Source organism: Ctenopharyngodon idella, chromosome 13 (genome assembly GCF_019924925.1).
Source record: "Ctenopharyngodon idella isolate HZGC_01 chromosome 13, HZGC01, whole genome shotgun sequence".
NCBI classification, from domain to species: Eukaryota; Metazoa; Chordata; class Actinopteri; order Cypriniformes; family Xenocyprididae; genus Ctenopharyngodon; species Ctenopharyngodon idella.
The window spans coordinates 23666336-23694298 of record NC_067232.1 but is presented as its reverse complement, the minus strand read 5'-3'; the positions used below and the strand labels follow the sequence as shown (position 1 = coordinate 23694298).

The 27963-nt window shown below is 39.2% G+C and overlaps 1 protein-coding gene and 1 long non-coding RNA gene across 3 annotated transcripts in view; one reads left to right on the top strand and one right to left on the bottom strand.

Moving 5' to 3' along the window:
• Positions 1-93: 93 nt before the first annotated feature.
• gfra4a (GDNF family receptor alpha 4a) overlaps positions 94-27963 on the bottom strand; it is a 129451-nt gene continuing 101581 nt past the window's right edge. The window contains exons 4-8 of one of the 2 annotated variants that reach the window (XM_051918227.1): positions 26893-27238; positions 24517-24626; positions 19818-19952; positions 11761-11942; positions 94-1384 (exon numbers count right to left, since the gene is read on the bottom strand). In XM_051918227.1, the coding sequence (XP_051774187.1) occupies positions 1250-1384; positions 11761-11942; positions 19818-19952; positions 24517-24626; positions 26893-27238 (908 nt within the window). In that variant the 3' untranslated portion in view covers positions 94-1249. Of the gene's footprint in view, positions 1385-6237; positions 7528-11760; positions 11943-19817; positions 19953-24516; positions 24627-26892; positions 27239-27963 lie in introns of those variants that run through there. The other variant, XM_051918226.1, reaches the window with a different exon arrangement.
• LOC127525580 (uncharacterized) overlaps positions 11954-27963 on the top strand; it is a 29372-nt gene continuing 13362 nt past the window's right edge. Inside the window, exons 1-2 of the long non-coding RNA XR_007933374.1 lie at positions 11954-16434; positions 24897-25034. This is a non-coding gene — a long non-coding RNA (uncharacterized LOC127525580). The remainder of the gene's footprint in view (positions 16435-24896; positions 25035-27963) is intronic.

Below are 27963 nucleotides of genomic sequence, written 5' to 3'. Positions count from 1 at the left end.
CAGATTCTATCCGAGTCTGATGATCGTAACAAACTTTGGCACTTATTCACCTGCATGCACATATTTGGTAACACAAACATTATTCTGTACATCTGTATCTGGCAGCTTTATTTTTCTGGTAATAACAAGTAAAATCCACAATTTCAACCCATTTGACAGAAATGCTTTGCCCCGTTTTATGATGCCGGTCGCTGGTTGTCAATTGTCTCTGGAGGTTGTTGGGGGTCAAAGCATTTACTTTTCACTCGCCTTGTTTGTCATCACAGGACAATCGAGAATAAAAAAAGCAACACAATTGCAGATGTCGAGTGCTCATGGAATGGGGATGCAGAAAACTTGTCAGTCACTGGAGAGAATTGATGGACCCTTGTGCTCGTTTTGATTGGCTGAGACAAACAGTGAGTTAGGAGATATGATAAAGCTGCTTGAATTCACATGAACAGGAAGTGCTTTGTTTATCAGGGTGTTTTGTGCTTCTTTTTCCATTTGCAATAAGCAGTTTGATGCAGTATTTCAGACACCCATATTCACAGGTGAAGTATACAAGAACCGCTCAATGATCATTCATCAAGATACTTTAAGCTGTGCTGCTCTTCATTTCTGTGCCATTTTTTGGCAAACGTGCACTCAAGGACTGCTGGGAGAAACAGTCTGTGGGATATACATCTGAGCAATACAACCACATTACAAAAATAAAGACCATCTCTGTAACCCTCTGAAGCCCGTGAAAGAGCTCTCATCATAGACACAGTTAGTGCGATACGTCGGTTTCCTTTCTCTTACCACTTGTTCCTCTTCAAGAAAACATCACAACACACTTCTATCCGGGTGAATATACAGCACACGTACCAACACCATCCATTCGAAAGAGCTGGGGAAAATAGATATTAAAATATGGATGATGAACAGGTAGTTGTCGTCTTTTTTTTTCTTTTTTTTGTGAGAATTGTGTGACCATGACGTTTCTTTTGAAGAGGGGCTTTTATCTTACACGGGCACCATCTTCAGTCCAAAATATGAGAGAGAGACACACACACACAATTATTTAAACCCTTGAAATCAGTCATTGTGAACATCCAGACAATGAATCACTAAATTGCGTTGAGGAATGGAGCAGGGTTTCATATATTTAAAGAGTTTTGCAGTTCTTGCGTCCTCTCTGAACAAGTTATTGTGATGTGGAATTTGAAAACTCATGAACACACGCACGCTGTCCCAGTTCTGTGGTGCTTTGATTGGTTGCTTCATTTTAAAGTTGGAGAGCCAGCAGCAGGAAGGGGAGGAGCCACATTAACATGGCCAGGTGGGCTGCTGCAGGACTTTCGTCATAGAGATCAGGGGGCGGGAGCGTGGAGTCGCCCCACAGTCTGTCTCTCTCGTTCATCTACAGAACAAAAAGAGCAAGTGAGATTTAGATACATGATACGCTTTTGTTTTAATTGTTCACTTTGATATTCCAAATTTTATCATCATCCTGTCCAGAAGTGAGTACATCCCTAAGTAAAAATGTCCAAATTGGGCCCAATTAGCCATTTTCTCTCCCCGGTGTCATGTGACTCGTTAGTGTTACAAGGTCTCAGGTGTGAATGGGGAGCAGGTGTGTTAAATTTGGTGTTATCGCTCTCACTCTCTCATACTGGTCACTGGAAGTTCAACATGGCACCTCATGGCAAAGAACTCTCTGAGGATCTGAAAAAAAGAATTGTTGCTCTACATAAAGATGGTGTAGGCTATAAGAAGATTGCCAAGACCCTGAAACTGAGCTGCAGCATGGTGGCCAAGACCATACAGCGGTTTAACAGGACAGGTTCCACTCAGAACAGGCCTCGCCATGGTCGACCAAAGAAGATGAGTGCACGTCATATCCAAGATGACCACTGCCTTGCTAAAGAAGCTGAGGGTACCTAAACCCTATTGAGCATCTGTGGGGCATCGTCAAACGGAAGGTGGAGGAGCGCAAGGTCTCTAACATCCACCAGCTACGTGATGTCGTCATGGAGGAGTGGAAGAGGACTCCAGTGGCAACCTGTGAAGCTCTGGTGAATTCCATGCCCAAGAGGGTTAAGGCAGTGCTGGAAAATAATGGTGGCCACACAAAATATTGATACTTTGGGCCCAATTTGGACATTTTCACTTGGGGGTGTACTCACTTCTGTGAGATACTGTGTGTGTGTGTGTGTATATATATATATATATATATATATATATATACAGGTGCTGGTCATATAATTAGAATATCATCAAAAAGTTGATTTATTTCACTAATTCCATTCAAAAAGTGAAACTTGTATATTATATTCATTCATTACACACAGACTGATATATTTCAAATGTTTATTTCTTTTAATTTTGATGATTATAACTGACAACTAAGGAAAATCCCAAATTCAGTATCTCAAAAAATTAGAATATTACTTAAGACCAATACAAAGATAGGATTTTTAGAAATCTTGGCGAACTGAAAAGTATGAACATGAAAAGTATGAGCATGTACAGCACTCAATGCTTAGTTGGGGCTCCTTTTGCCTGAATTACTGCAGCAATGCGGCGTGGCATGGAGTCGATCAGTCTGTGGCACTGCTCAGGTGTTATAAGAGCCCAGGTTGCTCTGATAGTGGCCTTCAGCTCTTCTGCATTGTTGGGTCTGGCATATCGCATCTTCCTCTTCACAATACCCCACAGATTTTCTATGGGGTTAAGGTCAGGCGAGTTTGCTGGCCAATTAAAAACAGGGATACCATGGTCCTTAAACCAGGTACTGGTAGCTTTGGCACTGTGTGCAGGTGCCAAGTCCTGTTGGAAAATGAAATCTGCATCTCCATAAAGTTGGTCAGCAGCAGGAAGCATGAAGTGCTCTAAAACTTCCTGGTATACAGCTGCGTTGACCTTGGACCTCAGAAAACACAGTGGACCAACACCAGCAGATGACATGGCACCCCAAACCATCACTGACTGTGGAAACTTTACACTGGACCTCAAGCAACGTGGATTGTGTGCCTCTCCTCTCTTCCTCCAGACTCTGGGACCCTGATTTCCAAAGGAAATGCAAAATTTACTTTCATCAGAGAACATAACTTTGGACCACTCAGCAGCAGTCCAGTCCTTTTTGTCTTTAGCCCAGGTGAGACGCTTCTGACGCTGTCTGTTGTTCAAGAGTGGCTTGACACAAGGAATGCGACAGCTGAAACCCATGTCTTGCATATGTCTGTGCGTGGTGGTTCTTGAAGCACTGACTCCAGCTGCAGTCCACTCTTTTTGATTCTCCCCCACATTTTTGAATGGGTTTTGTTTCACAATCCTCTCCAGGGTGCGGTTATCCCTATTGCTTATACACTTTTTTTCTACCACATCTTTTCCTTCCCTTCGCCTCTCTATTAATGTGCTTGGACACAGAGCTCTGTGAACAGCCAGCTTCTTTTGAAATGACCTTTTGTGTCTTGCCCTCCTTGTGCAAGGTGTCAATGGTCGTCTTTTGGACAACTGTCAAGTCAGCAGTTTTCCCCATGATTGTGTAGCCTACAGAACTAGACTGAGAGACCATTTAAAGGCTTTGCAGACATTTTTGAGTTAATTAGCTGATTAAAAAAATGGAACATTCTTCAAATTATAAGACCATAAAAGTCATAATTTGGACTCTACAACATCATGACGTGAGTACAAGAAATCATTTTCTCAATTTTATACAAATTATAGTGTTGACTGCATTCGTCAATCTCAGCAATTCAACCCTGTAAGCAAATAACTACAAACTAGCTGTTCTCTGCTAAGTGATGGACATTTTCAAACCTTTTAGGCTAGATTTGCATTATAGGCTCCTGTGGTGAAAATCAAGTTGTTTATAGGTCTGTACAAACCATTTTAGAGTATTTTCAACAGCAGAGTACCAAAGACGGTCTCAAAAATGAGGTTTGAAACGGCCCATGTTCCCTACCGTCACAAACATGTAACCAATCCTGTCAACATGTGGGGCTGGGCTTTTCTCTACTGACTTCATATGTTTAAAGCGTTTATAAGGATGCTGATTTTTAGAAGGCAGCTGTCTGATTCTGAGATGACAAACAGGAACATGATTTGTGTAACATTAGCAACACATTATTAGCTGTTTGATAACATAGTCAAGACAAAGGCTAATCATATCAGTTGTGTCCGGCGTTGTAGAAAGCTATTATTATTATTATTAGGGGCCAAGCACCGAAGGTGCGTAGGCACCTATTGTCATCGTCTTTGCCGACATCTTTGTCTTATTCTTCTTTGTTGTCATCTTATTCTTCTATTGAGTCTAAGGCAGCCCATAGAACCGTATGGTAAAAAGTTGAGAAATTTGGCACACTGATAGAGGACAGTCTGAACATTAACCACAGCAATTTTGGAGTCTCTAACTCAATCCCTCTGGCGCCACCAACTGCCCAAAATTGCACTCACGTTTATACTAATAACTTTTGAACCGTAAGTGTTAGAAACATTTTTTTCATCTGATTCCATCGCTCAAGATGTTTCAATTTACAAAAATTGTCAATGTGTGTCATTGTCACCTCACACTGACCACACCACATCAACTTGGTAACAGCTCCACCTATTGGTCAAAAATGATAAACCATTAAATCATATTACTAGTGAACTGTATTCATTTTAACTAAAATCATGCCTTCTTGCACTGTAAAAAAATGACGTGATTTTAACGGTAAAAGATTGTAAAAATGCTATGGTGAAAAACAGTTAATTGATTTACAGAAAGTTTCCGACACTATATACGGTGAATAACTGCAATAGATCTAACGGTACATTTAATGTAATTTTACAGTAAAATACAAATGACATTCCCACAATTTCCTGTGTGACACTTCACATTTGATCTATTTTCATTGAAATAACTGTTTCTTCTATATATTTTTTTCTAATCAGTTATGTATATTTTTTGTCACATCTAACGTTAAATTAATGTTTATTGCATTTTTAAAATTTCATGTGTGTTACCATGATGGTGTTCAGTGTTTGTGTGAATGACACTGTGAGCACCTTCTATATATTAGTGTTGTTCTTCTCAGCTTGTGGAAAAGCTGCTTGTGATGAACTTTGACTCATCATGTGACTCTGATCACCACTGTGTTTGGTGGTTGTCGGTGTATTACAAAGGTACAAAACAGATATTAGTACTTCAATAGGTTGGTAAATTAACATTATATCAGTTAATGAAATAAGTTAATATAAAAATAAAAATAATTGAAATAAGTTTTTTTTTTTACAGTGTGTAAAATAAACAGTTATGAATCGTAATTATTACAATATAAACCTTTAAATTATACGGTTATGAACTGTAAAATAGACAGTAAACAATGTGCTGTCCCGTAAAACCTAAAACGTTGCTACCGTACTTTTTACGGTAAAGTTCTGGCAACCAAAGCTGCCGTTTTTTTTTTTTTTTTACCGTAAATTTTACAGGGATTTTTTTTTTTTTTTACAGTGTGCCCCTTAATTGCTGCTTGCAGCTATATTTATTAGTAGTGGTAGTAGTAGTAGTTTCTATTCAGAGAAATTCTCTTTTGTTGCTGTCGGGTTGGGGATTGGGCAGAAAGCAAGAATTCCATACACTGAATAACATGACAGCCCCTGAATTTAGCTTGCCAGCAAACATCTGAACATTTGTCTTCCTACTGAGATGTTCAGATATCCTATAGTATGTTTTGTGGCAGTGACAGTTGTGGGTGTTTCATTTTGTTGGGGGTTGTTCGTGCTGAAGGGCAGTGTGGATGTGTGTGCTGACCCAGACGATGCACATAGGTGGCAATGCGATGACTGCTCCAAATAAATGAGGGTTACTTCGCTCCCCGAGTTACTCATTACCCCCTCAGCTTGAGCTGATTGGCGGGCCCACACACAATCTGCGCCCACAGAAGTTAAAGATTTCTGCAGAATTACAACATCAGTCATTTATGAATCCCCTAGATTAATTACTACCTATTTTGGCTAATTTGATTTTTAAAGATATTCTTCACTACAACAGTATTTATTTTTTCTCTGCGACAACAAAAATGTAGACATCTTCATTTATATGAAGAATCTCACAGGTATTTTCCATACAGCTATCATTTGAGCATATTTTACCATATTTAAATCCATTGCTGCAGATTTTACCCCAAATTCAATGCAGATTCTATCCGAGTCTGATGATCGTAACAAACTTTGGCACTTATTCACTGCATGCACATATTTGGTAACACAAACATTATTCTGTACATCTGTATCTGGCAGCTTTATTTTTCTGGTAATAACAAGTAAAATCCACAATTTCAACCCATTTGACAGAAATGCTTTGCCCCGTTTTATGATGCCGGTCGCTGGTTGTCAATTGTCTCTGGAGGTTGTTGGGGGTCAAAGCATTTACTTTTCACTCGCCTTGTTTGTCATCACAGGACAATCGAGAATAAAAAAAGCAACACAATTGCAGATGTCGAGTGCTCATGGAATGGGGATGCAGAAAACTTGTCAGTCACTGGAGAGAATTGATGGACCCTTGTGCTCGTTTTGATTGGCTGAGACAAACAGTGAGTTAGGAGATATGATAAAGCTGCTTGAATTCACATGAACAGGAAGTGCTTTGTTTATCAGGGTGTTTTGTGCTTCTTTTTCCATTTGCAATAAGCAGTTTGATGCAGTATTTCAGACACCCATATTCACAGGTGAAGTATACAAGAACCGCTCAATGATCATTCATCAAGATACTTTAAGCTGTGCTGCTCTTCGTTTCTGTGCCATTTTTTGGCAAACGTGCACTCAAGGACTGCTGGGAGAAACAGTCTGTGGGATATACATCTGAGCAATACAACCACATTACAAAAATAAAGACCATCTCTGTAACCCTCTGAAGCCCGTGAAAGAGCTCTCATCATAGACACAGTTAGTGCGATACATCGGTTTCCTTTCTCTTACCACTTGTTCCTCTTCAAGAAAACATCACAACACACTTCTATCCGGGTGAATATACAGCACACGTACCAACACCATCCATTCGAAAGAGCTGGGGAAAATAGATATTAAAATATGGATGATGAACAGGTAGTTGTCGTCTTTTTCTTCTTTTTTTTTGTGAGAATTGTGTGACCATGACGTTTCTTTTGAAGAGGGGCTTTTATCTTACACGGGCACCATCTTCAGTCCAAAATATGAGAGAGAGACACACACACACAATTATTTAAACCCTTGAAATCAGTCATTGTGAACATCCAGACAATGAATCACTAAATTGCGTTGAGGAATGGAGCAGGGTTTCATATATTTAAAGAGTTTTGCAGTTCTTGCGTCCTCTCTGAACAAGTTATTGTGATGTGGAATTTGAAACTCATGAACACACGCACGCTGTCCCAGTTCTGTGGTGCTTTGATTGGTTGCTTCATTTTAAAGTTGGAGAGCCAGCAGCAGGAAGGGGAGGAGCCACATTAACATGGCCAGGTGGGCTGCTGCAGGACTTTCGTCATAGAGATCAGGGGGCGGGAGCGTGGAGTCGCCCCACAGTCTGTCTCTCTCGTTCATCTACAGAACAAAAAGAGCAAGTGAGATTTAGATACATGATACGCTTTTGTTTTAATTGTTCACTTTGATATTCCAAATTTTATCATCATCCTGTCCAGAAGTGAGTACATCCCTAAGTAAAAATGTCCAAATTGGGCCCAATTAGCCATTTTCTCTCCCCGGTGTCATGTGACTCGTTAGTGTTACAAGGTCTCAGGTGTGAATGGGGAGCAGGTGTGTTAAATTTGGTGTTATCGCTCTCACTCTCTCATACTGGTCACTGGAAGTTCAACATGGCACCTCATGGCAAAGAACTCTCTGAGGATCTGAAAAAAAGAATTGTTGCTCTACATAAAGATGGTGTAGGCTATAAGAAGATTGCCAAGACCCTGAAACTGAGCTGCAGCATGGTGGCCAAGACCATACAGCGGTTTAACAGGACAGGTTCCACTCAGAACAGGCCTCGCCATGGTCGACCAAAGAAGATGAGTGCACGTCATATCCAAGATGACCACTGCCTTGCTAAAGAAGCTGAGGGTACCTAAACCCTATTGAGCATCTGTGGGGCATCGTCAAACGGAAGGTGGAGGAGCGCAAGGTCTCTAACATCCACCAGCTACGTGATGTCGTCATGGAGGAGTGGAAGAGGACTCCAGTGGCAACCTGTGAAGCTCTGGTGAATTCCATGCCCAAGAGGGTTAAGGCAGTGCTGGAAAATAATGGTGGCCACACAAAATATTGATACTTTGGGCCCAATTTGGACATTTTCACTTGGGGGTGTACTCACTTCTGTGAGATACTGTGTGTGTGTGTGTGTATATATATATATATATATATATATATATATATACAGGTGCTGGTCATATAATTAGAATATCATCAAAAAGTTGATTTATTTCACTAATTCCATTCAAAAAGTGAAACTTGTATATTATATTCATTCATTACACACAGACTGATATATTTCAAATGTTTATTTCTTTTAATTTTGATGATTATAACTGACAACTAAGGAAAATCCCAAATTCAGTATCTCAAAAAATTAGAATATTACTTAAGACCAATACAAAGATAGGATTTTTAGAAATCTTGGCGAACTGAAAAGTATGAACATGAAAAGTATGAGCATGTACAGCACTCAATGCTTAGTTGGGGCTCCTTTTGCCTGAATTACTGCAGCAATGCGGCGTGGCATGGAGTCGATCAGTCTGTGGCACTGCTCAGGTGTTATAAGAGCCCAGGTTGCTCTGATAGTGGCCTTCAGCTCTTCTGCATTGTTGGGTCTGGCATATCGCATCTTCCTCTTCACAATACCCCACAGATTTTCTATGGGGTTAAGGTCAGGCGAGTTTGCTGGCCAATTAAAAACAGGGATACCATGGTCCTTAAACCAGGTACTGGTAGCTTTGGCACTGTGTGCAGGTGCCAAGTCCTGTTGGAAAATGAAATCTGCATCTCCATAAAGTTGGTCAGCAGCAGGAAGCATGAAGTGCTCTAAAACTTCCTGGTATACAGCTGCGTTGACCTTGGACCTCAGAAAACACAGTGGACCAACACCAGCAGATGACATGGCACCCCAAACCATCACTGACTGTGGAAACTTTACACTGGACCTCAAGCAACGTGGATTGTGTGCCTCTCCTCTCTTCCTCCAGACTCTGGGACCCTGATTTCCAAAGGAAATGCAAAATTTACTTTCATCAGAGAACATAACTTTGGACCACTCAGCAGCAGTCCAGTCCTTTTTGTCTTTAGCCCAGGTGAGACGCTTCTGACGCTGTCTGTTGTTCAAGAGTGGCTTGACACAAGGAATGCGACAGCTGAAACCCATGTCTTGCATATGTCTGTGCGTGGTGGTTCTTGAAGCACTGACTCCAGCTGCAGTCCACTCTTTTTGATTCTCCCCCACATTTTTGAATGGGTTTTGTTTCACAATCCTCTCCAGGGTGCGGTTATCCCTATTGCTTATACACTTTTTTTCTACCACATCTTTTCCTTCCCTTCGCCTCTCTATTAATGTGCTTGGACACAGAGCTCTGTGAACAGCCAGCTTCTTTTGAAATGACCTTTTGTGTCTTGCCCTCCTTGTGCAAGGTGTCAATGGTCGTCTTTTGGACAACTGTCAAGTCAGCAGTTTTCCCCATGATTGTGTAGCCTACAGAACTAGACTGAGAGACCATTTAAAGGCCTTTGCAGGTGTTTTGAGTTAATTAGCTGATTAGAGTGTGGCACCAGGTGTCTTCAATATTGAACCTTTTCACAATATTCTAATTTTCTGAGATACTGAATTTGGGATTTTCCTTAGTTGTCAGTTATAATCATCAAAATTAAAAGAAATAAACATTTGAAATATATCAGTCTGTGTGTAATGAATGAATATAATATACAAGTTTCACTTTTTGAATGTAATTAGTGAAATATATCAACTTTTTGATTGATATTCTAAATATATGACCAGCACCTGTATGTATATATATGTATGTATATATATATGTATGTATATATATATATGTATGTATATATATATATGTATGTATATATATATATGTATGTATATATATATATGTATGTATATATATATGTATATATATGAGAGAGAGAGAGAGAGAGAGAGCTCATCCATGTATTATATATATATTCTTTTCTTTTTTTTTTGGTCTTGTAGAGGTATCATATCACAAATAGACACAGTAGGGTAACATGGTAAAAGATGCGGTTTGGAGGTTAATTGATCTAATTTTGTGTCTCTGGAAAATGGTGATTTATGACATTGTGTTATGTTGAATATCAAAGTTTTTTGTGCGTGTCTTAAAGTTTTTATTTTAAAGTAAGATCAAATTAGATCCTTGGTGTAAGTAAATTAGATGTACATTTCAGACAGCTTCCCTTTCATTACAATATATAGGTTAATTGAGTAAAATCATTCAATTTGATTTCATTGGTATTATGACACATCTTAAATTAAAATATGTAAATAAAATATTAAATAAATATGTAAATATTCATATGCCTGTACATAAGTCATAGAATAAGCTCTTTTACTGGTATTCGGCTATTGAATTATTCAACTAAATTTTTAAATAGAATAGTTGATTTAGTATTTTGCATTAATGACACATTACATTAATTATAATGTAATACTAATAAGAATGATATCAAAAGTCATTTAATACATTCTCTAAAAGTTGATCCAAGGGGGGCTTCTTACCCCAGGTAGGGGGCCAACTTACCCCAGTAGGGGCCATTTTACCCCTCTTTTAATATTTGACATTTTTTTTGCTATAACAACTAAATTAGCAAATGTTTCTATTTATTTCCTATAATAACACATTGGCTGATGTATCATCATCCAATACATGATAAACAATACAAATTGTTCTTAAGGGGGGCATCTTCTCCCTTTTACCCTACTAGATGTATGCATGAACAAAACTATACAAGGTAAAATAATGCACACCTGATTATAAATACAGGTTTAGTTGCATAAATGATTGGCTTCTGAGAGCATAAAACTCTCAAAATTCAGTTTTGAATGATTGCGGCATTGTGTTCCAAATGTAAAATCTGTGTCCTGATTGAAACAAGTTGAGAATCACTGCTTTACAAAATAACAAAACAACAGCTTAAGCCAGTCTACAGTAAGGTGGTTTGCTAGTCTTGCATTTTTTGAAAGCATCATTGGTCAACTATGGTCGTCAGTCCCGTTGAACTCTACTGGTAATGACGGAACTTGCGAACATCTGGCAGATCAGCTGACAAATCCCAAAACCATTCTAAAAGCATAAAACCAGACTAGTGTGTTGAGCTTGGCCAGGCAAGGAAACAAGCAACAGTCATCATGTAGGCTGGTTTACGCTGTTTCTTTAAGCAATGAGACAAACACATCTATGGCTTTGTTCAGACAGACATACAATAAAAGGCATGTCTGACTCTAATCCATGTAGTTGTTTGCAAACTGAACAGAAAAAAAGAAATCCAATTTTTACACATCCAGACCATATCCATATGTAATCAGAATCTGATTAAAATGGTATACTTTTTTTCTCTCTGCATTTCAGTCTGGACAGTCCAGAGTTTTAGGATGAAATATCATACACAATGCAAATCTGTGTTCACTCACAACAAAGCTCTGACAGAGATGAATAGTGAATGTGAAAGACGGGTTTTGATCTAGCAGGAACATGGCGAGTTAGATTTTCAAAAGGTCCTAGAACACACACTGGCACTCAGAGCAGCCGGGATAAAGGCTTGTACCTGTGTGGGCATCTGTGGACGCAGAATGTTCTGCTCGGTCTCCATGGCAGCACCAATGGTGGTAGTGGTGGTCTCGGTGCTGGTAACTAACATCTGGTTGTAAGCGTTAGTACTGGAACCCGGAGCTTGGTTGGTCGCAGATTTCAGGTCTGTGTCGTTCCCGAAAGCCAGGATGGCGTTCTCTGTTTGAAGGGAGGGGAGAAAGTCACATTCACAGCCTGCCATTTGCAGATGAACACGTCTGGAAGGCAGTCATGCCTCAGTTGGCTTTCTCTTTCAGACATGTCTCTTTTTCAAAATGGGTTTGGATTTCATCAACATGCTTTTCTACAATAACAACAACAAAACACACTAAGGGGAACCAGAGAACGACTGGCTTGTATATAAATTATCCAGCATGAATGTTGACAGAACAGCATTCAAGATCACAAACTCCGTCATTTGATTCATGCTCTAAATATAGTCCGTTTCTATAGTTATAATAATATACATCCCTATATTACCAATCGGCTAATCCTGCCCTCCAGAAATATATATAAAACCCCACTTGTATTTCCTAACGGCTTGGCATTTGTCCTTATTTATTTGCCCATGTCTTCCATTTTCTTTCTTATCTTTTATTTTCGTTCAGTGTGTTTTCCCTTGAGAAAGATTGGTTGCATAAAATGGAGTGTGTACTTGAGCGAGCCTCTGTTCCTGTGGGGTTGAAAGAAATCTGATTACCTCCAGTATGTTGATGTTTCAACCAAATCTTACCTACAGTAAAACACCTATGTGTATTCATTTTGAAATATTCTTCACAGTCAGCCATGTACCAGCAAAATTATCTTCCATTATTAAACCTAAATACAGATTTCAAATCACACTCCTCTTCATTTTCCCCTTTTTATTGGTTATATATGAGTCCATTTGAGAGTTACAGTGACAGGCCATATGAATGATAATAATCTGAATTGATTAATTCTCGTCTAGTAGGTCACTTGTCTGAAATTACAGTGGCGTGAAAGTCACCTCAATTAAGACACGACTGTGAGGACGGCACTGGATATGACTCCATAACTAAGCCTGGTATTCATTTCTGGTGGTGAGGAAAGCGTTTTGTGGGAAAAATTAAAGATTCGATTTATGAATGGTGAACAGCAGCGTGGTTGAGTGAATTTTCTTTTTTTAATTTGAAACACTAATTGCTTAATCTTTGTGATCTTAACAGGGGAGATGAAGCAAGAGAGAGAAAGAGAGTGACTTCCAAAGAATACCTTACTGTAGTGCCTCTTTAATATCATTATAGTACAGGGTCCTTGTAAAGCATCACAAAACCTGCCATAAATATTTAGTTTATAATGCCATAAATATTTCATAAGTGTTTAATGCAGCGCTGCACCATAAACATTAAACAATGATCAGTTAAGTTTTGCATCTAATATTTGTTAACAAAAACTATTTTTAAATCTTCTTTCCCCACCAGCGTTTTTTTTTTTAAACAGTTGCCAGCCACTTCCAGTGTTTTTGATCATTTTCATAATTTCTTGGCCCCCAGAATATTTTGTTGTATAAATATCTGAACATGCAATATATCAAAAGAAAGAATAGAGCCTCTGCTTTTCGACAAAACAAAATAAGAATAAAAAATAGAAAATCTCATTTTTTCGAAAACTACTACATGCATAAGCAATGCTTTTATCACTTGTTTCTGCTTCTTTTTGCCTGTGTTTTGATCCAGAGATTCTGTACTCTTTAAGAAGATGTGTAATAGCGCCCCTACAGTATAACAGTGAAAACACGGAAAATTACGTCAATGGCGGGGAAGCGTTGTCTCAGAAATTACGAAAAATTCTGTCAATGGTGGGGAAAGAGTTAATAGATTAATTAACAGCAACAACACTGTCTCCAATGAGGCTCCTCCATTAATTGACAACACAAAAATAAAACAAGACCAGTATTACTGAATAATGTATAAATGACTCATTTTATACAAAACACCAGCAAAGAACGTTTTTGCCTTTCTTGAGCTTGTGTTCTCATTGAGGTCCGAAAGCATGTCAAGAATGTGAGGGTTGGAACATGTGATGAGGCAGGACCTCCATCACGCTGTGATTGGCTCATTACCCTGACGATGTAATATAAATCCCATCTATCATGTTTGCAACTGTTCCATTACTAAACGTGTCAAACTAGTGGAAATGGGTGGATGATTTACAAAGTAAACAACACCCACTCCGACAACACCACTGTCAGTTACATCAGAATCAATATAAACCTGAAAATGACTTGAAATGATGATCTGTGAGTGAGATAGATTTTCCCAAACACTCAGCTCTGTTAAATTAAAGCTGCACTTCCATGCATAGTCATTTCGTCTGCAGGGTTTACTGAGGCTTTGTTCACTAATGATCTGAAAAGGTAATTGTGCTGAAACCTTGATGTGATTTTGTTTTAATTCATATTTTTATGTTGTTTCTTGCTGTTTTTGTTGTCCATGTCAGGTAAATGCTGAGCCTTTAACCTGGAATTTTTTAAACATCAGTGGAAATAAACCATGAATTTACCTTCATTTCAGAAATCCAGCACATACCACTGCTCTATACGCCTTATTTTTAAAGTAAGGATTTGTAACTTGAATGCTCAAGGCTTTCAGTGTTAGTCGCTTCCAGTTATTTTACCTGTACAAAAACAGTGCTGCTTTATATTGCAAATTGTTACCATATTACTTTTAATGTATTATCATAATCATAAACACGCTGGTTTGTAGCGCTAATGGTATTACTGTTTATTGCACTGTTGTTATTCTTCAAAGAAAATAGCTTACTTCCTTGTTGCAAAATAAGGTGGATGCAAAAGATTGTATTCTATGTCCTTTGTGTATTTTGAAAGGTAGGGGCAGGGTTATAGACAAGCATTGAGTTTAAGGCCCTGTTTACAACTGTATTGTGTTTTGGTCGATCGGATCACAAGTGTACAACACTAAATACAGGTGTAAACAGGGTGTAAAACATTTTGAGCTTGTCTACTTTCGACCACTTCCAGAGGTAGGCGAAAACACATTCGACCGGATTGCTTTCGTAGTGTAAACGCTCATGTGATCAAATGTGTCTACTCTCCGCCTACTGACCTAATGAATAAACATTATAGGAAGAGCGCTAACCAGACGGGATTTAAACTTTGTCGGCTGAAGATCCAAGTTTGGTTTGAAGATGAAAAACATACTAAGCACAATGTTCTCTCACCATTCCTGATTTCTAACACACACTCACAGCGTTCGGCGTGGTCTTGTGGCTATCAGAGCAGAAACAAAAGCTGCTGCTCTCCGTATTTTTCCGTAGTCTCCGGGCGTGTTGATATGTAAATTGTGCAAGCTTATTTTGTCCATTAGATTGAAGGATCTGAAAAAATCCATACATTTACCTGCCCATAGACCCTCCCCTTGAAGAAATCAGGGCAAAAGTGGTTAAAAGTGGACAAAAATGACAGATTAAAATACCAGGTGTAAACGAGCAAGTCTCCCTCGTCTACTCGTGACCCAATCGACCAAAACGCATCTTAATAGCAGGTGTAAACCGGGCCTAAGTTTAAATTTCTTTGAGTTAGCCTTCACCCCAGCCCACCTAAAGCCCTCATTATCCGAAATTCATATCATAACAGCCATAACACATCATAATGATAGGAGTGTTAGCAGTGGAGTAATGTGGAGGAGTGTAAATGGTGTGAAGTTGATTAGTCTCTGAATGTTTAGCAAGACGCCATGAGTTGATGCTAATTGAAGCTGCCCACTCGTAGCGTAGCTGAATTACTGCAGGGAAACAACCTAATATAGTGGCTATGTTGACACAGGAACAGAATACAGTGCACTAAATAGAGTTCTGTTTATACACCTTTCATGACAGCTGCGTTCCATATCCACAGCGACTTCATTAGAGTACACAGTTCCATTTTGAGAATGAGTTTGGTTGATATGTGCTGTATAAACACAACCAGGTTTGACAACCTGATGTCTAACAATGCTAGCACTCTTGGAATTGTGTTTGTACGATCAGATTAAAGAACTGGTACTAAATCCTTAAAGACACAATAAAAAAAATCTTCATATAGTTTATTATTATAGTTCCAGTAAATGTGATCAATCTCAAACAATGAGTGTGTGGCCTATGTAAAAATGCAGTGTCACTCTCTATCATAGATAAAAGGATATGTTTGGATGTTATGATGGAGAGGGAGACTGAGATACAGGGAAGCGAAGGCAATGACTATAAAGATGTTTAATCAGTGATGTGGAACGTATGGTTCCAGTATTCTAACTCTCTATTTGTCTCACTCTCTCTCTCATAGATGAAGGGCAGGACGAAATTGTGGACGTCTAAGTAATGGAGGTGTGAATGGCTGCAGCTAGCAATGGGGAGTTTGTAGAAGTGGTCATTCCTCTCTGACCCCCTCAGGACTTTAGAAGCAGAGGACTTCAGACCATTTGATAAGCTCCGCCCCTCTTGGATACGGTTGCTCGCTCAGACCAAAGAGGTTCAAGAAACTACCGTTAGATCAGCTACCGTTAGCCATGGATGCACAATTCTGGTTTTTGAGCCAATCATCTGAGTCATTAATATCATGTGACTAATTACTCCACAGAGCCATAGAAAAATGATGACAGTGCTGACTCAGGCTGATTCATTCACAGTGAAAAATGTAAGTGATACAGTTTAAAAAATAATCTACTATCCACCTTATTTTTAACGTAAAAGCAGACGTGGCCATTTGTCATTTTAATGTGCAAGACTTTAAGCCAACTTTAACCGCTTAAAGTTCTTTTAGCTCTACAAAAGTTTTACTGTTATTTGCACTTTGTTGTTCCTGTAGTTATTTACCTATAGCGTAATGAATCTCAAGTCTCGAACATTCACAGAAAATAGCTTTCGCGTTGCAAAATTAGGTGGATATTATAATGTAATTTATTAATAATAAATATATTGCTTGCTAAAAATAATCCTTATATTACTAGAATAAAAAAAAAAAATCAAAAGTATCAAAAATGTATGAATAATTTTTGGTTTGACTGTAGATATGTAAATGTGTATGTATGTGTGTATATATAATATATATACACACACAAACATACACACACACACACACACACACACATTTACATATCAAACCAAAAATTATTCAGACATTTTTGATATTTTTGATATATATTTTTCTAGTGGGTGCAGGACACTATAGTTCATTTATGTAAGTGAGGATAGCAAAATAAAGTAAACTGTGACATATTAAACCCAATAAATCTTCATACAGTGGACTACCAGTAAAATTGATAAATTTGGAACCAAAAATTATTCAGACACTTTGACCTGACCATGTTTTGCTTAAGTGTTATCTGACATAATTAAGATTAATTTTTTTTTTCTGACACAGTTTAACTCTGAGATCTTGTTATATTTTATTACCATTTTTTAAACTATAGTGAATAAACTATTAATGAATGAAATGTTCAAGGTGTCTGAATACATTTTGGTTTGACTGTATATACATATTACATGCACGTGTATATATATATATATATATATATATGTGTGTGTGTGTGTATATATGTATATGTATGTATGTGGTAAACATTAAATGGATATTATTCTTACATGAGCTAAAAAAATAAGTGTGAAATTGTATATTAAAAAAGTAATTTTTTATTATTTATATATTAAATTTACGCAGTAAACATGATTAAACTCTGCAGACTGCTTCAGTATGGAGGTAAACACAAACATAGCAAAGCACAAAACTGTTCCTAACGTTTTTGCCACTATGGTACTCCGAATGTTTGAGTTACTAGTTTGAATCAATACATTAATTAATGAATGTTATTAGCATTACACAAACTTAGCAGTTACTGCTTACTCACCACCCAGAGACCGGAAATGAGCCGTCACTCTTCCTGCACATTTCTCATCAAAACCCTCATCGCTCATTCAGGACCGAAACATAACCTTCACGCTTTTACTACTTTCACTGAATCACTTCCATCTAATTCCAGTTCTGCTGGCTGTTGGTCCACTGACTTCAGCTCTTCTTTTCACAGTCTGACTGAATGAAGAAATTCTTGTAATACTTCTCCAGTATTTCATCGTTGTCCCAGGGGTACGCTGATGGTTTGGGGGCTGGTGTAGCCAGCAAAACTAGTTCAGTAACAGCTGAGGTGAAGACTAGCCTCAATGGACTCACTCTCAAAAAGCTCTTTCAGCTGTTTCCCTCCATCCTGTGCTACTTTTGTCCTGTTTGCTACTCTCCGGCTGTCTCCGCTCCATTAGTTTTACTGCAGGGAGCCAAATTACGCTCAATTACCAAGACACCAGAGGCTGCGCTTAGGCTTGAATCAGCACACATACACACCGACCCAGCACTCCGGACTGCCCCAAGACCCGCAGATAGAATAGCGAGGGATGGCGTAAACTTGACGCTGCAGTTTTGTAAATGCCGGAAATACCTTTGAGGAGCAAGATCACACTGAAGCGCTTTTGGATCAGAGCTGGAGCTAATCTCAGAGATCTCAGCGGTCAGACTGCAGCACCACCCCACCTGTGAAATGGATGTGTTTACATGGTCGTGTTTGTTATTAGTGGCTCAGAGATGCAGTGGGCCATGAGCAGAGCACACCGCTGAAGATATCCTGTGCTCCTGATGACTGTTAATGCCTCATTACCGACACGCATTGAAACTTCATAACGTTACATCAAGAGAGTTTTCTCTCAGCGCTGCTGATTGCACAATAATAGTGCTGACTGTGAAGAACTGGGATGCAAATACGTCTCTCTGCTGACTCTTGTATTGTATCACCTGGGTCTATTTTCTATCAATTGAAGAGTGTACACTGAGTGTCCCTGTGTCCATATGAGCTTCCCTGCTACGCATGCAAAACCAGTATGTCAAATGAGTAGGATGCCAAATGCTCTGCATTTATATTTTGTAGGCGAACAAAACCCGGGTGACTTTGCCATGAGGCCACTGCAGCAGAAGAGCTGTTTATTTGACAAGTTTATTTAAAAATCACTAAAAACTATGGGTCCAAATGCTTTCTTATGAGTAAAAACATCAGAGTAAGGGCCTGTTCCAATACCTACACTTACGGTCTTTGCACTTGACCACTTATCTACTTTCATTACATATTTCCTGTATGAATGGGAGAAATTGCAACGCGCAATATGACGGAATACGTCCCGCCTTCTAAGCGAAAGAGCCAATCGCTGATTGATAAAGTCATTGCGTCACTGCAGCTGCCGTTAGAGGCTCCGGTTCCCATAGAAAACTGAGACTCGCGCATAGGACTGCATATGGCAATTGGCTCATCTAGCCTGAAAAATAAGGTTTTTAAATGCTATTTTAGCATAAGAAACAACATTTATGGGACAGTTCATGTCAGATTTTGTTGCTGATTTGAAATATGTAATTTAATTGGGAGTTCGCCAGGCAGTTTTTGAGATTTCAGGATTCCCCCATTCAAATAGACAGGAGCTGGTCTTGGATGCTCGAAATAGCTGCCCGGAGGTGTTGCAAATATGGCCGCCAAGTGAACAGACTTTCCTTGAAAGGGACTTTGATGTAGTTTCCATAGTTGGGTCCAAAACTGCATACTATATAGTAGGTACTACAGTTGGTTTGAAACTTGCTTCGCAAGTGTTAAAAAAGTATGTTCTATATAGTATGCATGTGTGTAAGATGAATGAAATTCGGATGTACTACATCCGTCATGTCACTTTGACTTATACGGCGTCACTTATGCCACTTCTCTGCCTTTCCAAAATCCTCTCCCATGCCTTATGGGATAGTAAAGTGTCCATCAAACAGTCATTCGGGTACTTTTTGCCTACTGTTATGAATACTGTGAATTCGGACATACTACTTGGCTCACATACTGTTTTTTGCCTATATACATTTATTCATTTTGCAGATGCTTTTATAGTATGAAAGAAGGCATATTTGGATGCAAGGCATGTCTCCCTCCAAGCGCAAAAGGGAATATCCAGCAATGATCATAATATTTATGTGTGATATAGGACAAGGGAGAAGTTTTTACTCACTCAAGCAATTGTTGTCATGGAAATGGCTGAGGAAATGGTTGCACTGATCTCGGAAATTCCCACTAGCCGCACAGGAGCACCACGGTCCCACATTGGATGTTGAGTTATCTAGGTAGTTTGGAGTGATAATGCTACCTACAGGGAGATGAACAGAACATCAGTTGCAAAACAGAAAGCCAAATCCAGTACCAGTATAACGGTATCCCACAGCAGAAATGCAGTATTCGTCTGTCATATCTAAGTCATTATGGAAAAATATCTTCTTTATCAGACGTGCAGAAAGTGCAGAGATTCAAACTTTATTTGGCATTTTCCAAGAGAATAACAGGGTAGCTTTAAAGGAAATTGCAAATTAAGTGGTCACACGGCACTGTGAAGCGATTTAGTTTTGAATTAGTTAAATATATGCATCAAATTATATCGGATTTGTGCCTCTAATGGGACAACAAATTGCACCCTATTTATGGAATGTGCCATTTGCACGTGGCCAACACTCCTCCAGCTGACTAGCACACATCAGCGCAGAGACACTTTCACCTTACTGATGATGGAATATTTGTAGCATTTAATGCAATCACCTTGTGTTACTCTATAGGCCATCAGCTTAGACAGATATGAAAAGCTCTGTCAATCTTTATCTTGTGTGTGGGTTACATAAGTGCACTAGAACATTGATTGCAGAGGATATATTTCCGTAGCTCTTAGAGCTGTTTCTTAGTTCAGTAGGGAGGTAAAATGACTGCTTTTTCAGCGTGTGAGTGACTGAGTGTAGAAGCCATCAGCTGAAAGCGGGAAAAGTGGAGGTGCTGCGCTCTAGAACTCTATGGTCTGATAGGGACCCGTTTAAACACATTGATTTCTTTTGTCCCAGAACACAAAAGTGCAACATCTTCACAACCGCACTTGGAAAATACTGCTGTAATGACTAACAGCCAGGGCAGAGTGCTTGGTCTCTTTTTTTTTTCTCTCTTCTATCTTTTTCTTGCCATTTCTGACGTGTACATTTGTTAATGTCACAAACTCTTCTTTAGTTCTCTGTACTAGCAAATCTCATTTGGCATCCTTGGCGTCAATCCTGATGCGTCTATCAAATTTCGCAATGCCTTATTTGTATGTGAATATGGTTTGAAAGCTACAGTGCAGGGGGAAATTTTCAGAGTGCTGGCCTGAGCCAATTTATGGTCAGTGTTCAGTTTATTTCTGGTATAAACTACTTTAATATCACTGATATATTATTATAGTTTTTATTAATATTTTGATTTAGCTTTTATTTGTATATTTTCTATTTTCATTTGAAAGTTTTAGTAATTTTGTTGTGTACTTTTTTTTTTTTTCTCATCCATCAGTACTTTTTCAGTAATTTCAGTTTTAGTTATTTTAGTATATCAAGTTAATCTTATATACTATGGAAGCTTGTTTCCGCCACTGAATAAAAAATAAAAAAGGTAATTGCGACTTTTTATCTCACAATTGCGAGTTTACATCTCGCAGTTCTGACTTATTTTCTCACAATTGCTGATATATAGTCGCAATTGCGAGATATAAACTTGCAATTGCGAGTTATAATGTCAAAATTGTGAGTTATAAACTCACAATTACACGTTTTCTCGCAATTCTGATTTTTTTTCTAGCAACTGCAAGATATAAACTCACAATTCTGTTATGAAGTCCACTTCTGAAGAAAAAAAAGAATGACTTTTTTTCTCAGAATTGCGAGTTTATATCGCACAATTCTGACTTTATAACTCTCAATTGTGTTTATATCTCACAATTCTGACTTTATAACACTCAATTGCGACTTTATATCACACAATTCTGAGAAAAAAAGTCAGAATTGTGAGATGTAAACTCACAATTGCGAGAAAAAAGTCAGAATTACCCTTTTTTTTAGATTCAGTAGCTGAAACAAAGCTTCCATAATATATAGCTCTTTATTTCAAGTAACAAAAGTTTTTTTTATGGCTTTAGTTTTAGTTAATAAACCCTAGGCACCAAACTGCAAAGTGAGCCTCTATTGATGACATATAATTTGCATCATTGCATGCTCCTGGTCAAATTTATTATAGTGAAATGTGTCTCGGCTGTTTGTCTCCAAATAAATTACCTTCGTAGAGCAGCCCACATTGTTTTTCTTGCATCTTTTGCCATACATCCACAGACAAATGCTGTGAAAAGTGCTGTTCTAAATTTTTTGTAGAAGCTGGAATCTTCTCGTCATGAATCATTATAGTAGTAATCGGCTGCTGCTAGTAGTCATAGTGTTACTACTTGCGTCAATGGCACAAATGTACTGCAGATCACACCTAAAAGTACTCAGGTTTATACCAACCTACAGAACCAAATAACAACTTAAAGCAGGGGTGTCCAAACCTGCTCCTAGATAGTCACTGTCCTGCAAACTTACAGACAGGTGTGTTGGGAGCTAGTTGGAGCTAAACTCTGCAGGATGTTGGCCTTCCAGGAGCAGGTTTGGACACCCCTGATAAAGTATGTAAGATTTTTTTTTTTTAAAAATACTCTCCCAGTTTATGCTTCAATGACTACCATATGCCATTTATGGATTTATCTCCCCCAAAAGTGTAAACATTGAGAGCAGTCCGCTCACATCCGTCAATCTCTTTCCAGCTCAACCAATAGCGAGAGTTTGGGGCATGGCTACTGTAGTAGGCTGAGCCAGAGGGTGTTTAGCCAGTGTGTAACCATGGCTAAAGTGTTACATGGGAATAGACATTTAGCTTTGGTTACAGAAATGCAAGCCAAAATTCACTGCATTTAGACCTTCAAAGAACACTTCAAAGCAAACGGGGCATTGCGATACCATGTGCTACAGTGGACATTTCAATACCATACAGCGGTGGCCAAAAGCGTTGGCAGTGACATAAATTTTGTGTTTCGCAAAGCTTGCTGCTTCAGTATTTGTAGATTACTTTTTTCACATGTTTCTATGCTATACTAGAAAACAATGATAGGCATTTCATAAGTTTTAAAGGCTTTTACTGGCAAAAACATTCAATGTATGTAAAGAGTCAGTATTTACAGTGTTGACCTTTCTTCTTCATAACATCTGCAGTTCGCTCTGGCATGCTGGATATCAGCTTCTGGGCCAAATCCTGACTGATGAGGACCCTTATTAGTGCTTAGGAATTTACAGCTCTTCACAAAATCACAAAATTGCAGCTCTTGTGGGGTGTTCCCAGTCTGCAGTGGTCAGTATCTATCAAAAGTGGTCAAAGGAACACTCACTGATGCACGTGGGGAGCGAAGGCTGGCCAACAGATGATCCAACAGACGAGCTACTGTAGCTCAAATTGCTCAAGGAGTTAATGCTGGTTCTGATAGAAAGGTGTCAGAATACACAGTGCATGTTGCATATGGGGCTGCATAGCCGCAGACTAGTCAGGGTGCCCATGCTGACCCCTGTCCACCGCCGAAAGCGCCAACAGTGGACACCTGAGTATCAGAACTGGACCACGGAGCAATGGAAGAAGGTGGCCTGGTCTGATCAACCACGTTTTCTTTTACATCACGTGGAGGGCTGGGTGCGTGTGTGTCGCTTACCTAGGGAACACATGGAAGAAGGCAAGCCGGCAGAGGCAGTGTGATGCTTTGGGCAATGTTCTGCTGGGAAACCTTGGGACCTGCCATCCATGTGGATGTTACTTTGACACGTACCACCTACCTAAGCATTGTTGCAGACCATGTACACCCTTTCATGGAAACGGTATTCCCTGGTGGCTGTGTCTCTTTCAGCAGGATAATGCGCCCTGCCACAAAGCAAAAATGGTTCAGGAATGGTTTGAGGAGTACAACAACGAGTTTGAGGTGTTGACTTGGCCTCCAAATTCCCCAGATCTCAATCCGATCAAGCATCTGTGGGATGTGCTGAACAAACAAGTCTGATCCATGGAGGCTCCACCTCGCAACTTACAGGACTTAAAGGATCTGCTGCTAACATCTTGGTGCCAGATACCACAGCACACCTTCAGGGGTCTAGTGGAGTCCATGCCTCGAGGGGTCAGGGCTGTTTTGGCAGCAAATGTGTATATATATATATATATATATATATATATATATATATAAAATTCAACCCGCCAGTATTGACAGCATTACACACCACTTCTGAAATCCTCCTGCATTTGGCAGGTGTTAATGTCAAGCCCTGACATCAAAGTGAGTAGCCTTCCACCATGACAACTAGCAGCAGTTGATTACCACTATTAAGTAACGATTTAGAGTGAGAAGGTGCCAGCTTTAACTAAAATTTTAGAACAGTACATTTCACAGCAATTGTCTGTGGATTTATTGCAAGAGATGCAAGAAAAATGATGTGGGCTGCTCTCTGAAGGCTTAAAAGCTTAGTTCGTCCCAATGTTATGGATAAAAAACATTTGAAACATTCTTCAAAATATCTTCTTTTGTATTCCACTGAAGAGACAATGTCACAGGTTTGTAATGAGAGAGAGGCCACATTTTGAATGACACTTTAAGATTAATCTTTGAATGTTTGCATCACATGCATTGTTGATAAGGTTTAGTAAACCCCCAAAAACATGTGTGTATCACAGTGCTCTTCCCTTCCCATAATTCCACCTGTCGGTGCAGAAGCGAAGCTTGATAAGATTGTAATGCCCATAATTCTAATCTATCTGACTGGTGTATGTGATAAGCCAGGTTGGACTCTGTTGCCCAGATTTCTCACCTATCAGGCCGGTGTATGCAATAAGGCAGGCTCCGTAATTTTCTTGCTGGCAGCCGCTGGCAGTAAGCTTGGAGGGTTGGCAGTCGTGCTGGAACTGAGCCCAGCGAGACCTGTGGGAACCACAACAGCACATCCATCATCCAGCCAGTCAGCAAATCCTCAGAAACACACATTCCCACAAACACTTTCCTCAAAGCTACATTACGCTATATGTGTAGGTGGGGCTACATACTCTGTTTTGTTTTGTCCTCTTCTGTTCTGTTTAGAATGCTTTCCACCAACACTCTGTTCCATCCTCAGTCTTTTTCTCTTATTTTTTTTCAATTCCCCCCTACATATACACAGTCCTGATCCATTTGTTTTGCTCTCATTTTAATCAGAGACATGACTGCAATTCTGGGTTCTGGAGAACTGCCAGATATTCAGCCGACGGAGAGAGTGGCAGTGACCGGCCGGGACCATTAACATGCAGGTCACATTCTGCCAGTCCTCTGGTCACCAATCAATCATTTAACCAGGTCAGTCTCAGAGGAATTACCCACATTCCCTGCTGATTTCTTATGCTAACTGGCTGTTGTGGCCATAAGTGATCTCCTCTTGTGTAATGTGTTGTGTCAGCAGAGTGCTTGCTTGGCGTATGTAAGTGTGATGTTTGATCGATGCAGAGACCGATGAAGGCCTTTGTGTTTGTGATGGGAACATATGACCAAACTCAGCTCTATTGAGAGCCTTGTAGAGTGACTGCAGCTGTCAGACTTATATTGACTCAATGTGTTTGTTGAATCTATGTCTATCTCTCTGTTTGTCCATAGTGAACCGATAAAGGAGAATAAAATCTTCCTATACTTTTATTACAGTGTTTATGATGTACACCCCCAGTTTCAGACAGGGCTTAAGCCTAGTCCCAGATTAAAATTCATGTTTGAGCTGTTTTAACTGAAAGCAACTTGCACTGACATATCTTAAAATATGTCAGAACCATTGTTTTGTCTCGAGATGCACACCAGTAATGTTTTTTTTTATTTTTTATAAAAGCTACTTAAAGGGATAGTTCACCCAAAAATGAAAATTGTCCCATGATTTACTCACCCTCAAGCCATCCTAGGTATATGATTATCTTCTTTCAGATGAACACAATCGAAGTTATATTAAGTAATATTCTCACTCTTCCCAGCTTTATAATGGGAGTGAAGTCATCATAAAAGTAATCCATACAGCTCCAGGTTGGTTAATAAAGGCCTTCTGAAGTGAAGTGATGTGTTTTTGTGAGAAAATTATCCATATTATCCATAATATGGATTATATGTATATGTAGTATTATCCATACTTTATTAACTATAACTAGCTTCCGGCAGACAGCCGTAGGCATCGATTTACGGCGGAAGAGTAACCCTAAACCGATGCATGATGTAATGACGAACGTGGAAGCGCAGAGGATAGAGAAAAACAAAACACCAGTCACGAATTAGAAGTCTAAAACAAGAATTTCTAAAGAGAAATGTCAGAGCTTTTCGATATAAGAGAAGATGAGCTTGAGTTTGTTGCACAGGCCTATTTGTTTGAACCACGAGCGGCATCTAAGCTTATACTACTCCTACATCCTAGAGGTTACTCTTTTAGCGTAAATCAAAGGCTTCAGAAAGCCTTTATTAACCGTATGGATTACTTTTATGTTAGATGGATGCACTTTTTGGGCTTCAAAATCTAATGCATCCTTCACTACCATTATAAAGCTTGGAAGAGCCAGGATGTATTTTATATAACTGATTGTGTTTGTCTGAAAGAAGATAGTCATACACACCTGGCTTGAGGGTGAGTAAATCATGGGATAATTTTCATTTTTGGGTGAACTATCCTTTTAAATGTCCTGATTGAACTAAGGCCTAATCCTGGCTTAACCTAAGCCCTGTCTGTGAAACCAGGCCCCAGTCTTCTAGCTATACAAGCTTGATTTTGTGTGTTACTGCATTTTAAAATCAACACTGCCACAAGGGGTGCTATAGCATGGCCTATTTTCTCATATACACTATCAAAAGTTTAGAGTCAGTAAGATTTTTTTTTTTTTTTTTTTAAGAAATTAATACTTTCATTCAGCCAGAATACATTAAATATTTCAAATAAATGCTGTTCTTTTAAACTTTCTATTAATCAAAGAATCCTGGAAAAAAATTTATCACAATTTGCTTAAAATATTAAGCAGCACAACTGTTTTCAATTTTGATAATATATAATTTTAAACACGTCTAACATTCATTTTTTCAGACCTTGACCTTGTGCACCTTTATATATGGCACCCTAGCACCGTGCTGCAATCTTCAGGCTCCACAAAAGAGCTTGATTGTATTTATAGTGGTTGTTTCCACACACAATACTCACTTGCACACATAGTCGGCCTCACAAACCCGAAGCTGGACCAGGCAATTGGGTTTTTCCCTTTCTTCAAACGAGCACGCAGGCACAATGGTCTGGCGCCGACGCTCTGCGCATGCAGTGTCGGAGCACGGACAGAAGAGCAGCTCATGCGTGTAGTCGGGCGGCACACGGTCGAAGAACTTTCTCAGTGCTTTGCTGCAGCGCGCGCGGTTACAGGGCCCGGCTAGGGCTGATGGGGCGATGCATGCCGACACGTACTCCGTTCGTAGCTTTTGACATGTCTCATCAACATTACAGGCCTTGGCGGCGTCCAAACAACGGTTGACAGTTGTCATGCCCACCTCAGACTCTAAAAGGAAAGAGAGAGAATAAAGAGATTAACGCGTTAGTTACACTTGCCTCCACTGGAGTACAAACAAAAAGGTACTTGGAGTGGCTGCAGCCATCAGTCGCTGTCCAGTGCTGAAACAGAATCCTGTACTCAAGATATCACAGAATACCCAAACACAGCTGCAAAATGTGGCATTACCTACCAGCTCACGTGATTTGTACACCATAAGAAAACTATTTTGCAAGGTGGCGATTTCGTATGAATTCATATGATGTGATTTTTAAGGAAAAGTACGGTTTTTTTTTTTGTTTTTTTTTTTGTTTTTTTAGAAAAAAAGTAACACCGTGTCCTGACGCGACGCGACGTTAAACGCGTTAGACACGCATTAAAATTTATCTTTTCCATGTTAAGCCGCTGTCACACTAGACTTTGAATGTGCGAAATTTCATCGGATGCTGCAACGGTCGTGATATGACGCCACGGTCTACAGCGTCTTTTTTTTTTTTTTTTTATAAAAACGTGAATTCAACATATAACATATAGTAATACGTATAAAATGTAAAAATATACAACCTACTCGACTTTACTGCAAAAATATAATTCTTTTAATTCAGCCAAGAGGTCATGACGCGACGAATCGATCTTCTACTGGTCGCACGTCTTCACGTGATGCAAATTCGCAGGTCAGAGTTCACCAAACTTGAACTTTGGAACGCAGCGAAATGCGAAACTTTTCGCACGAG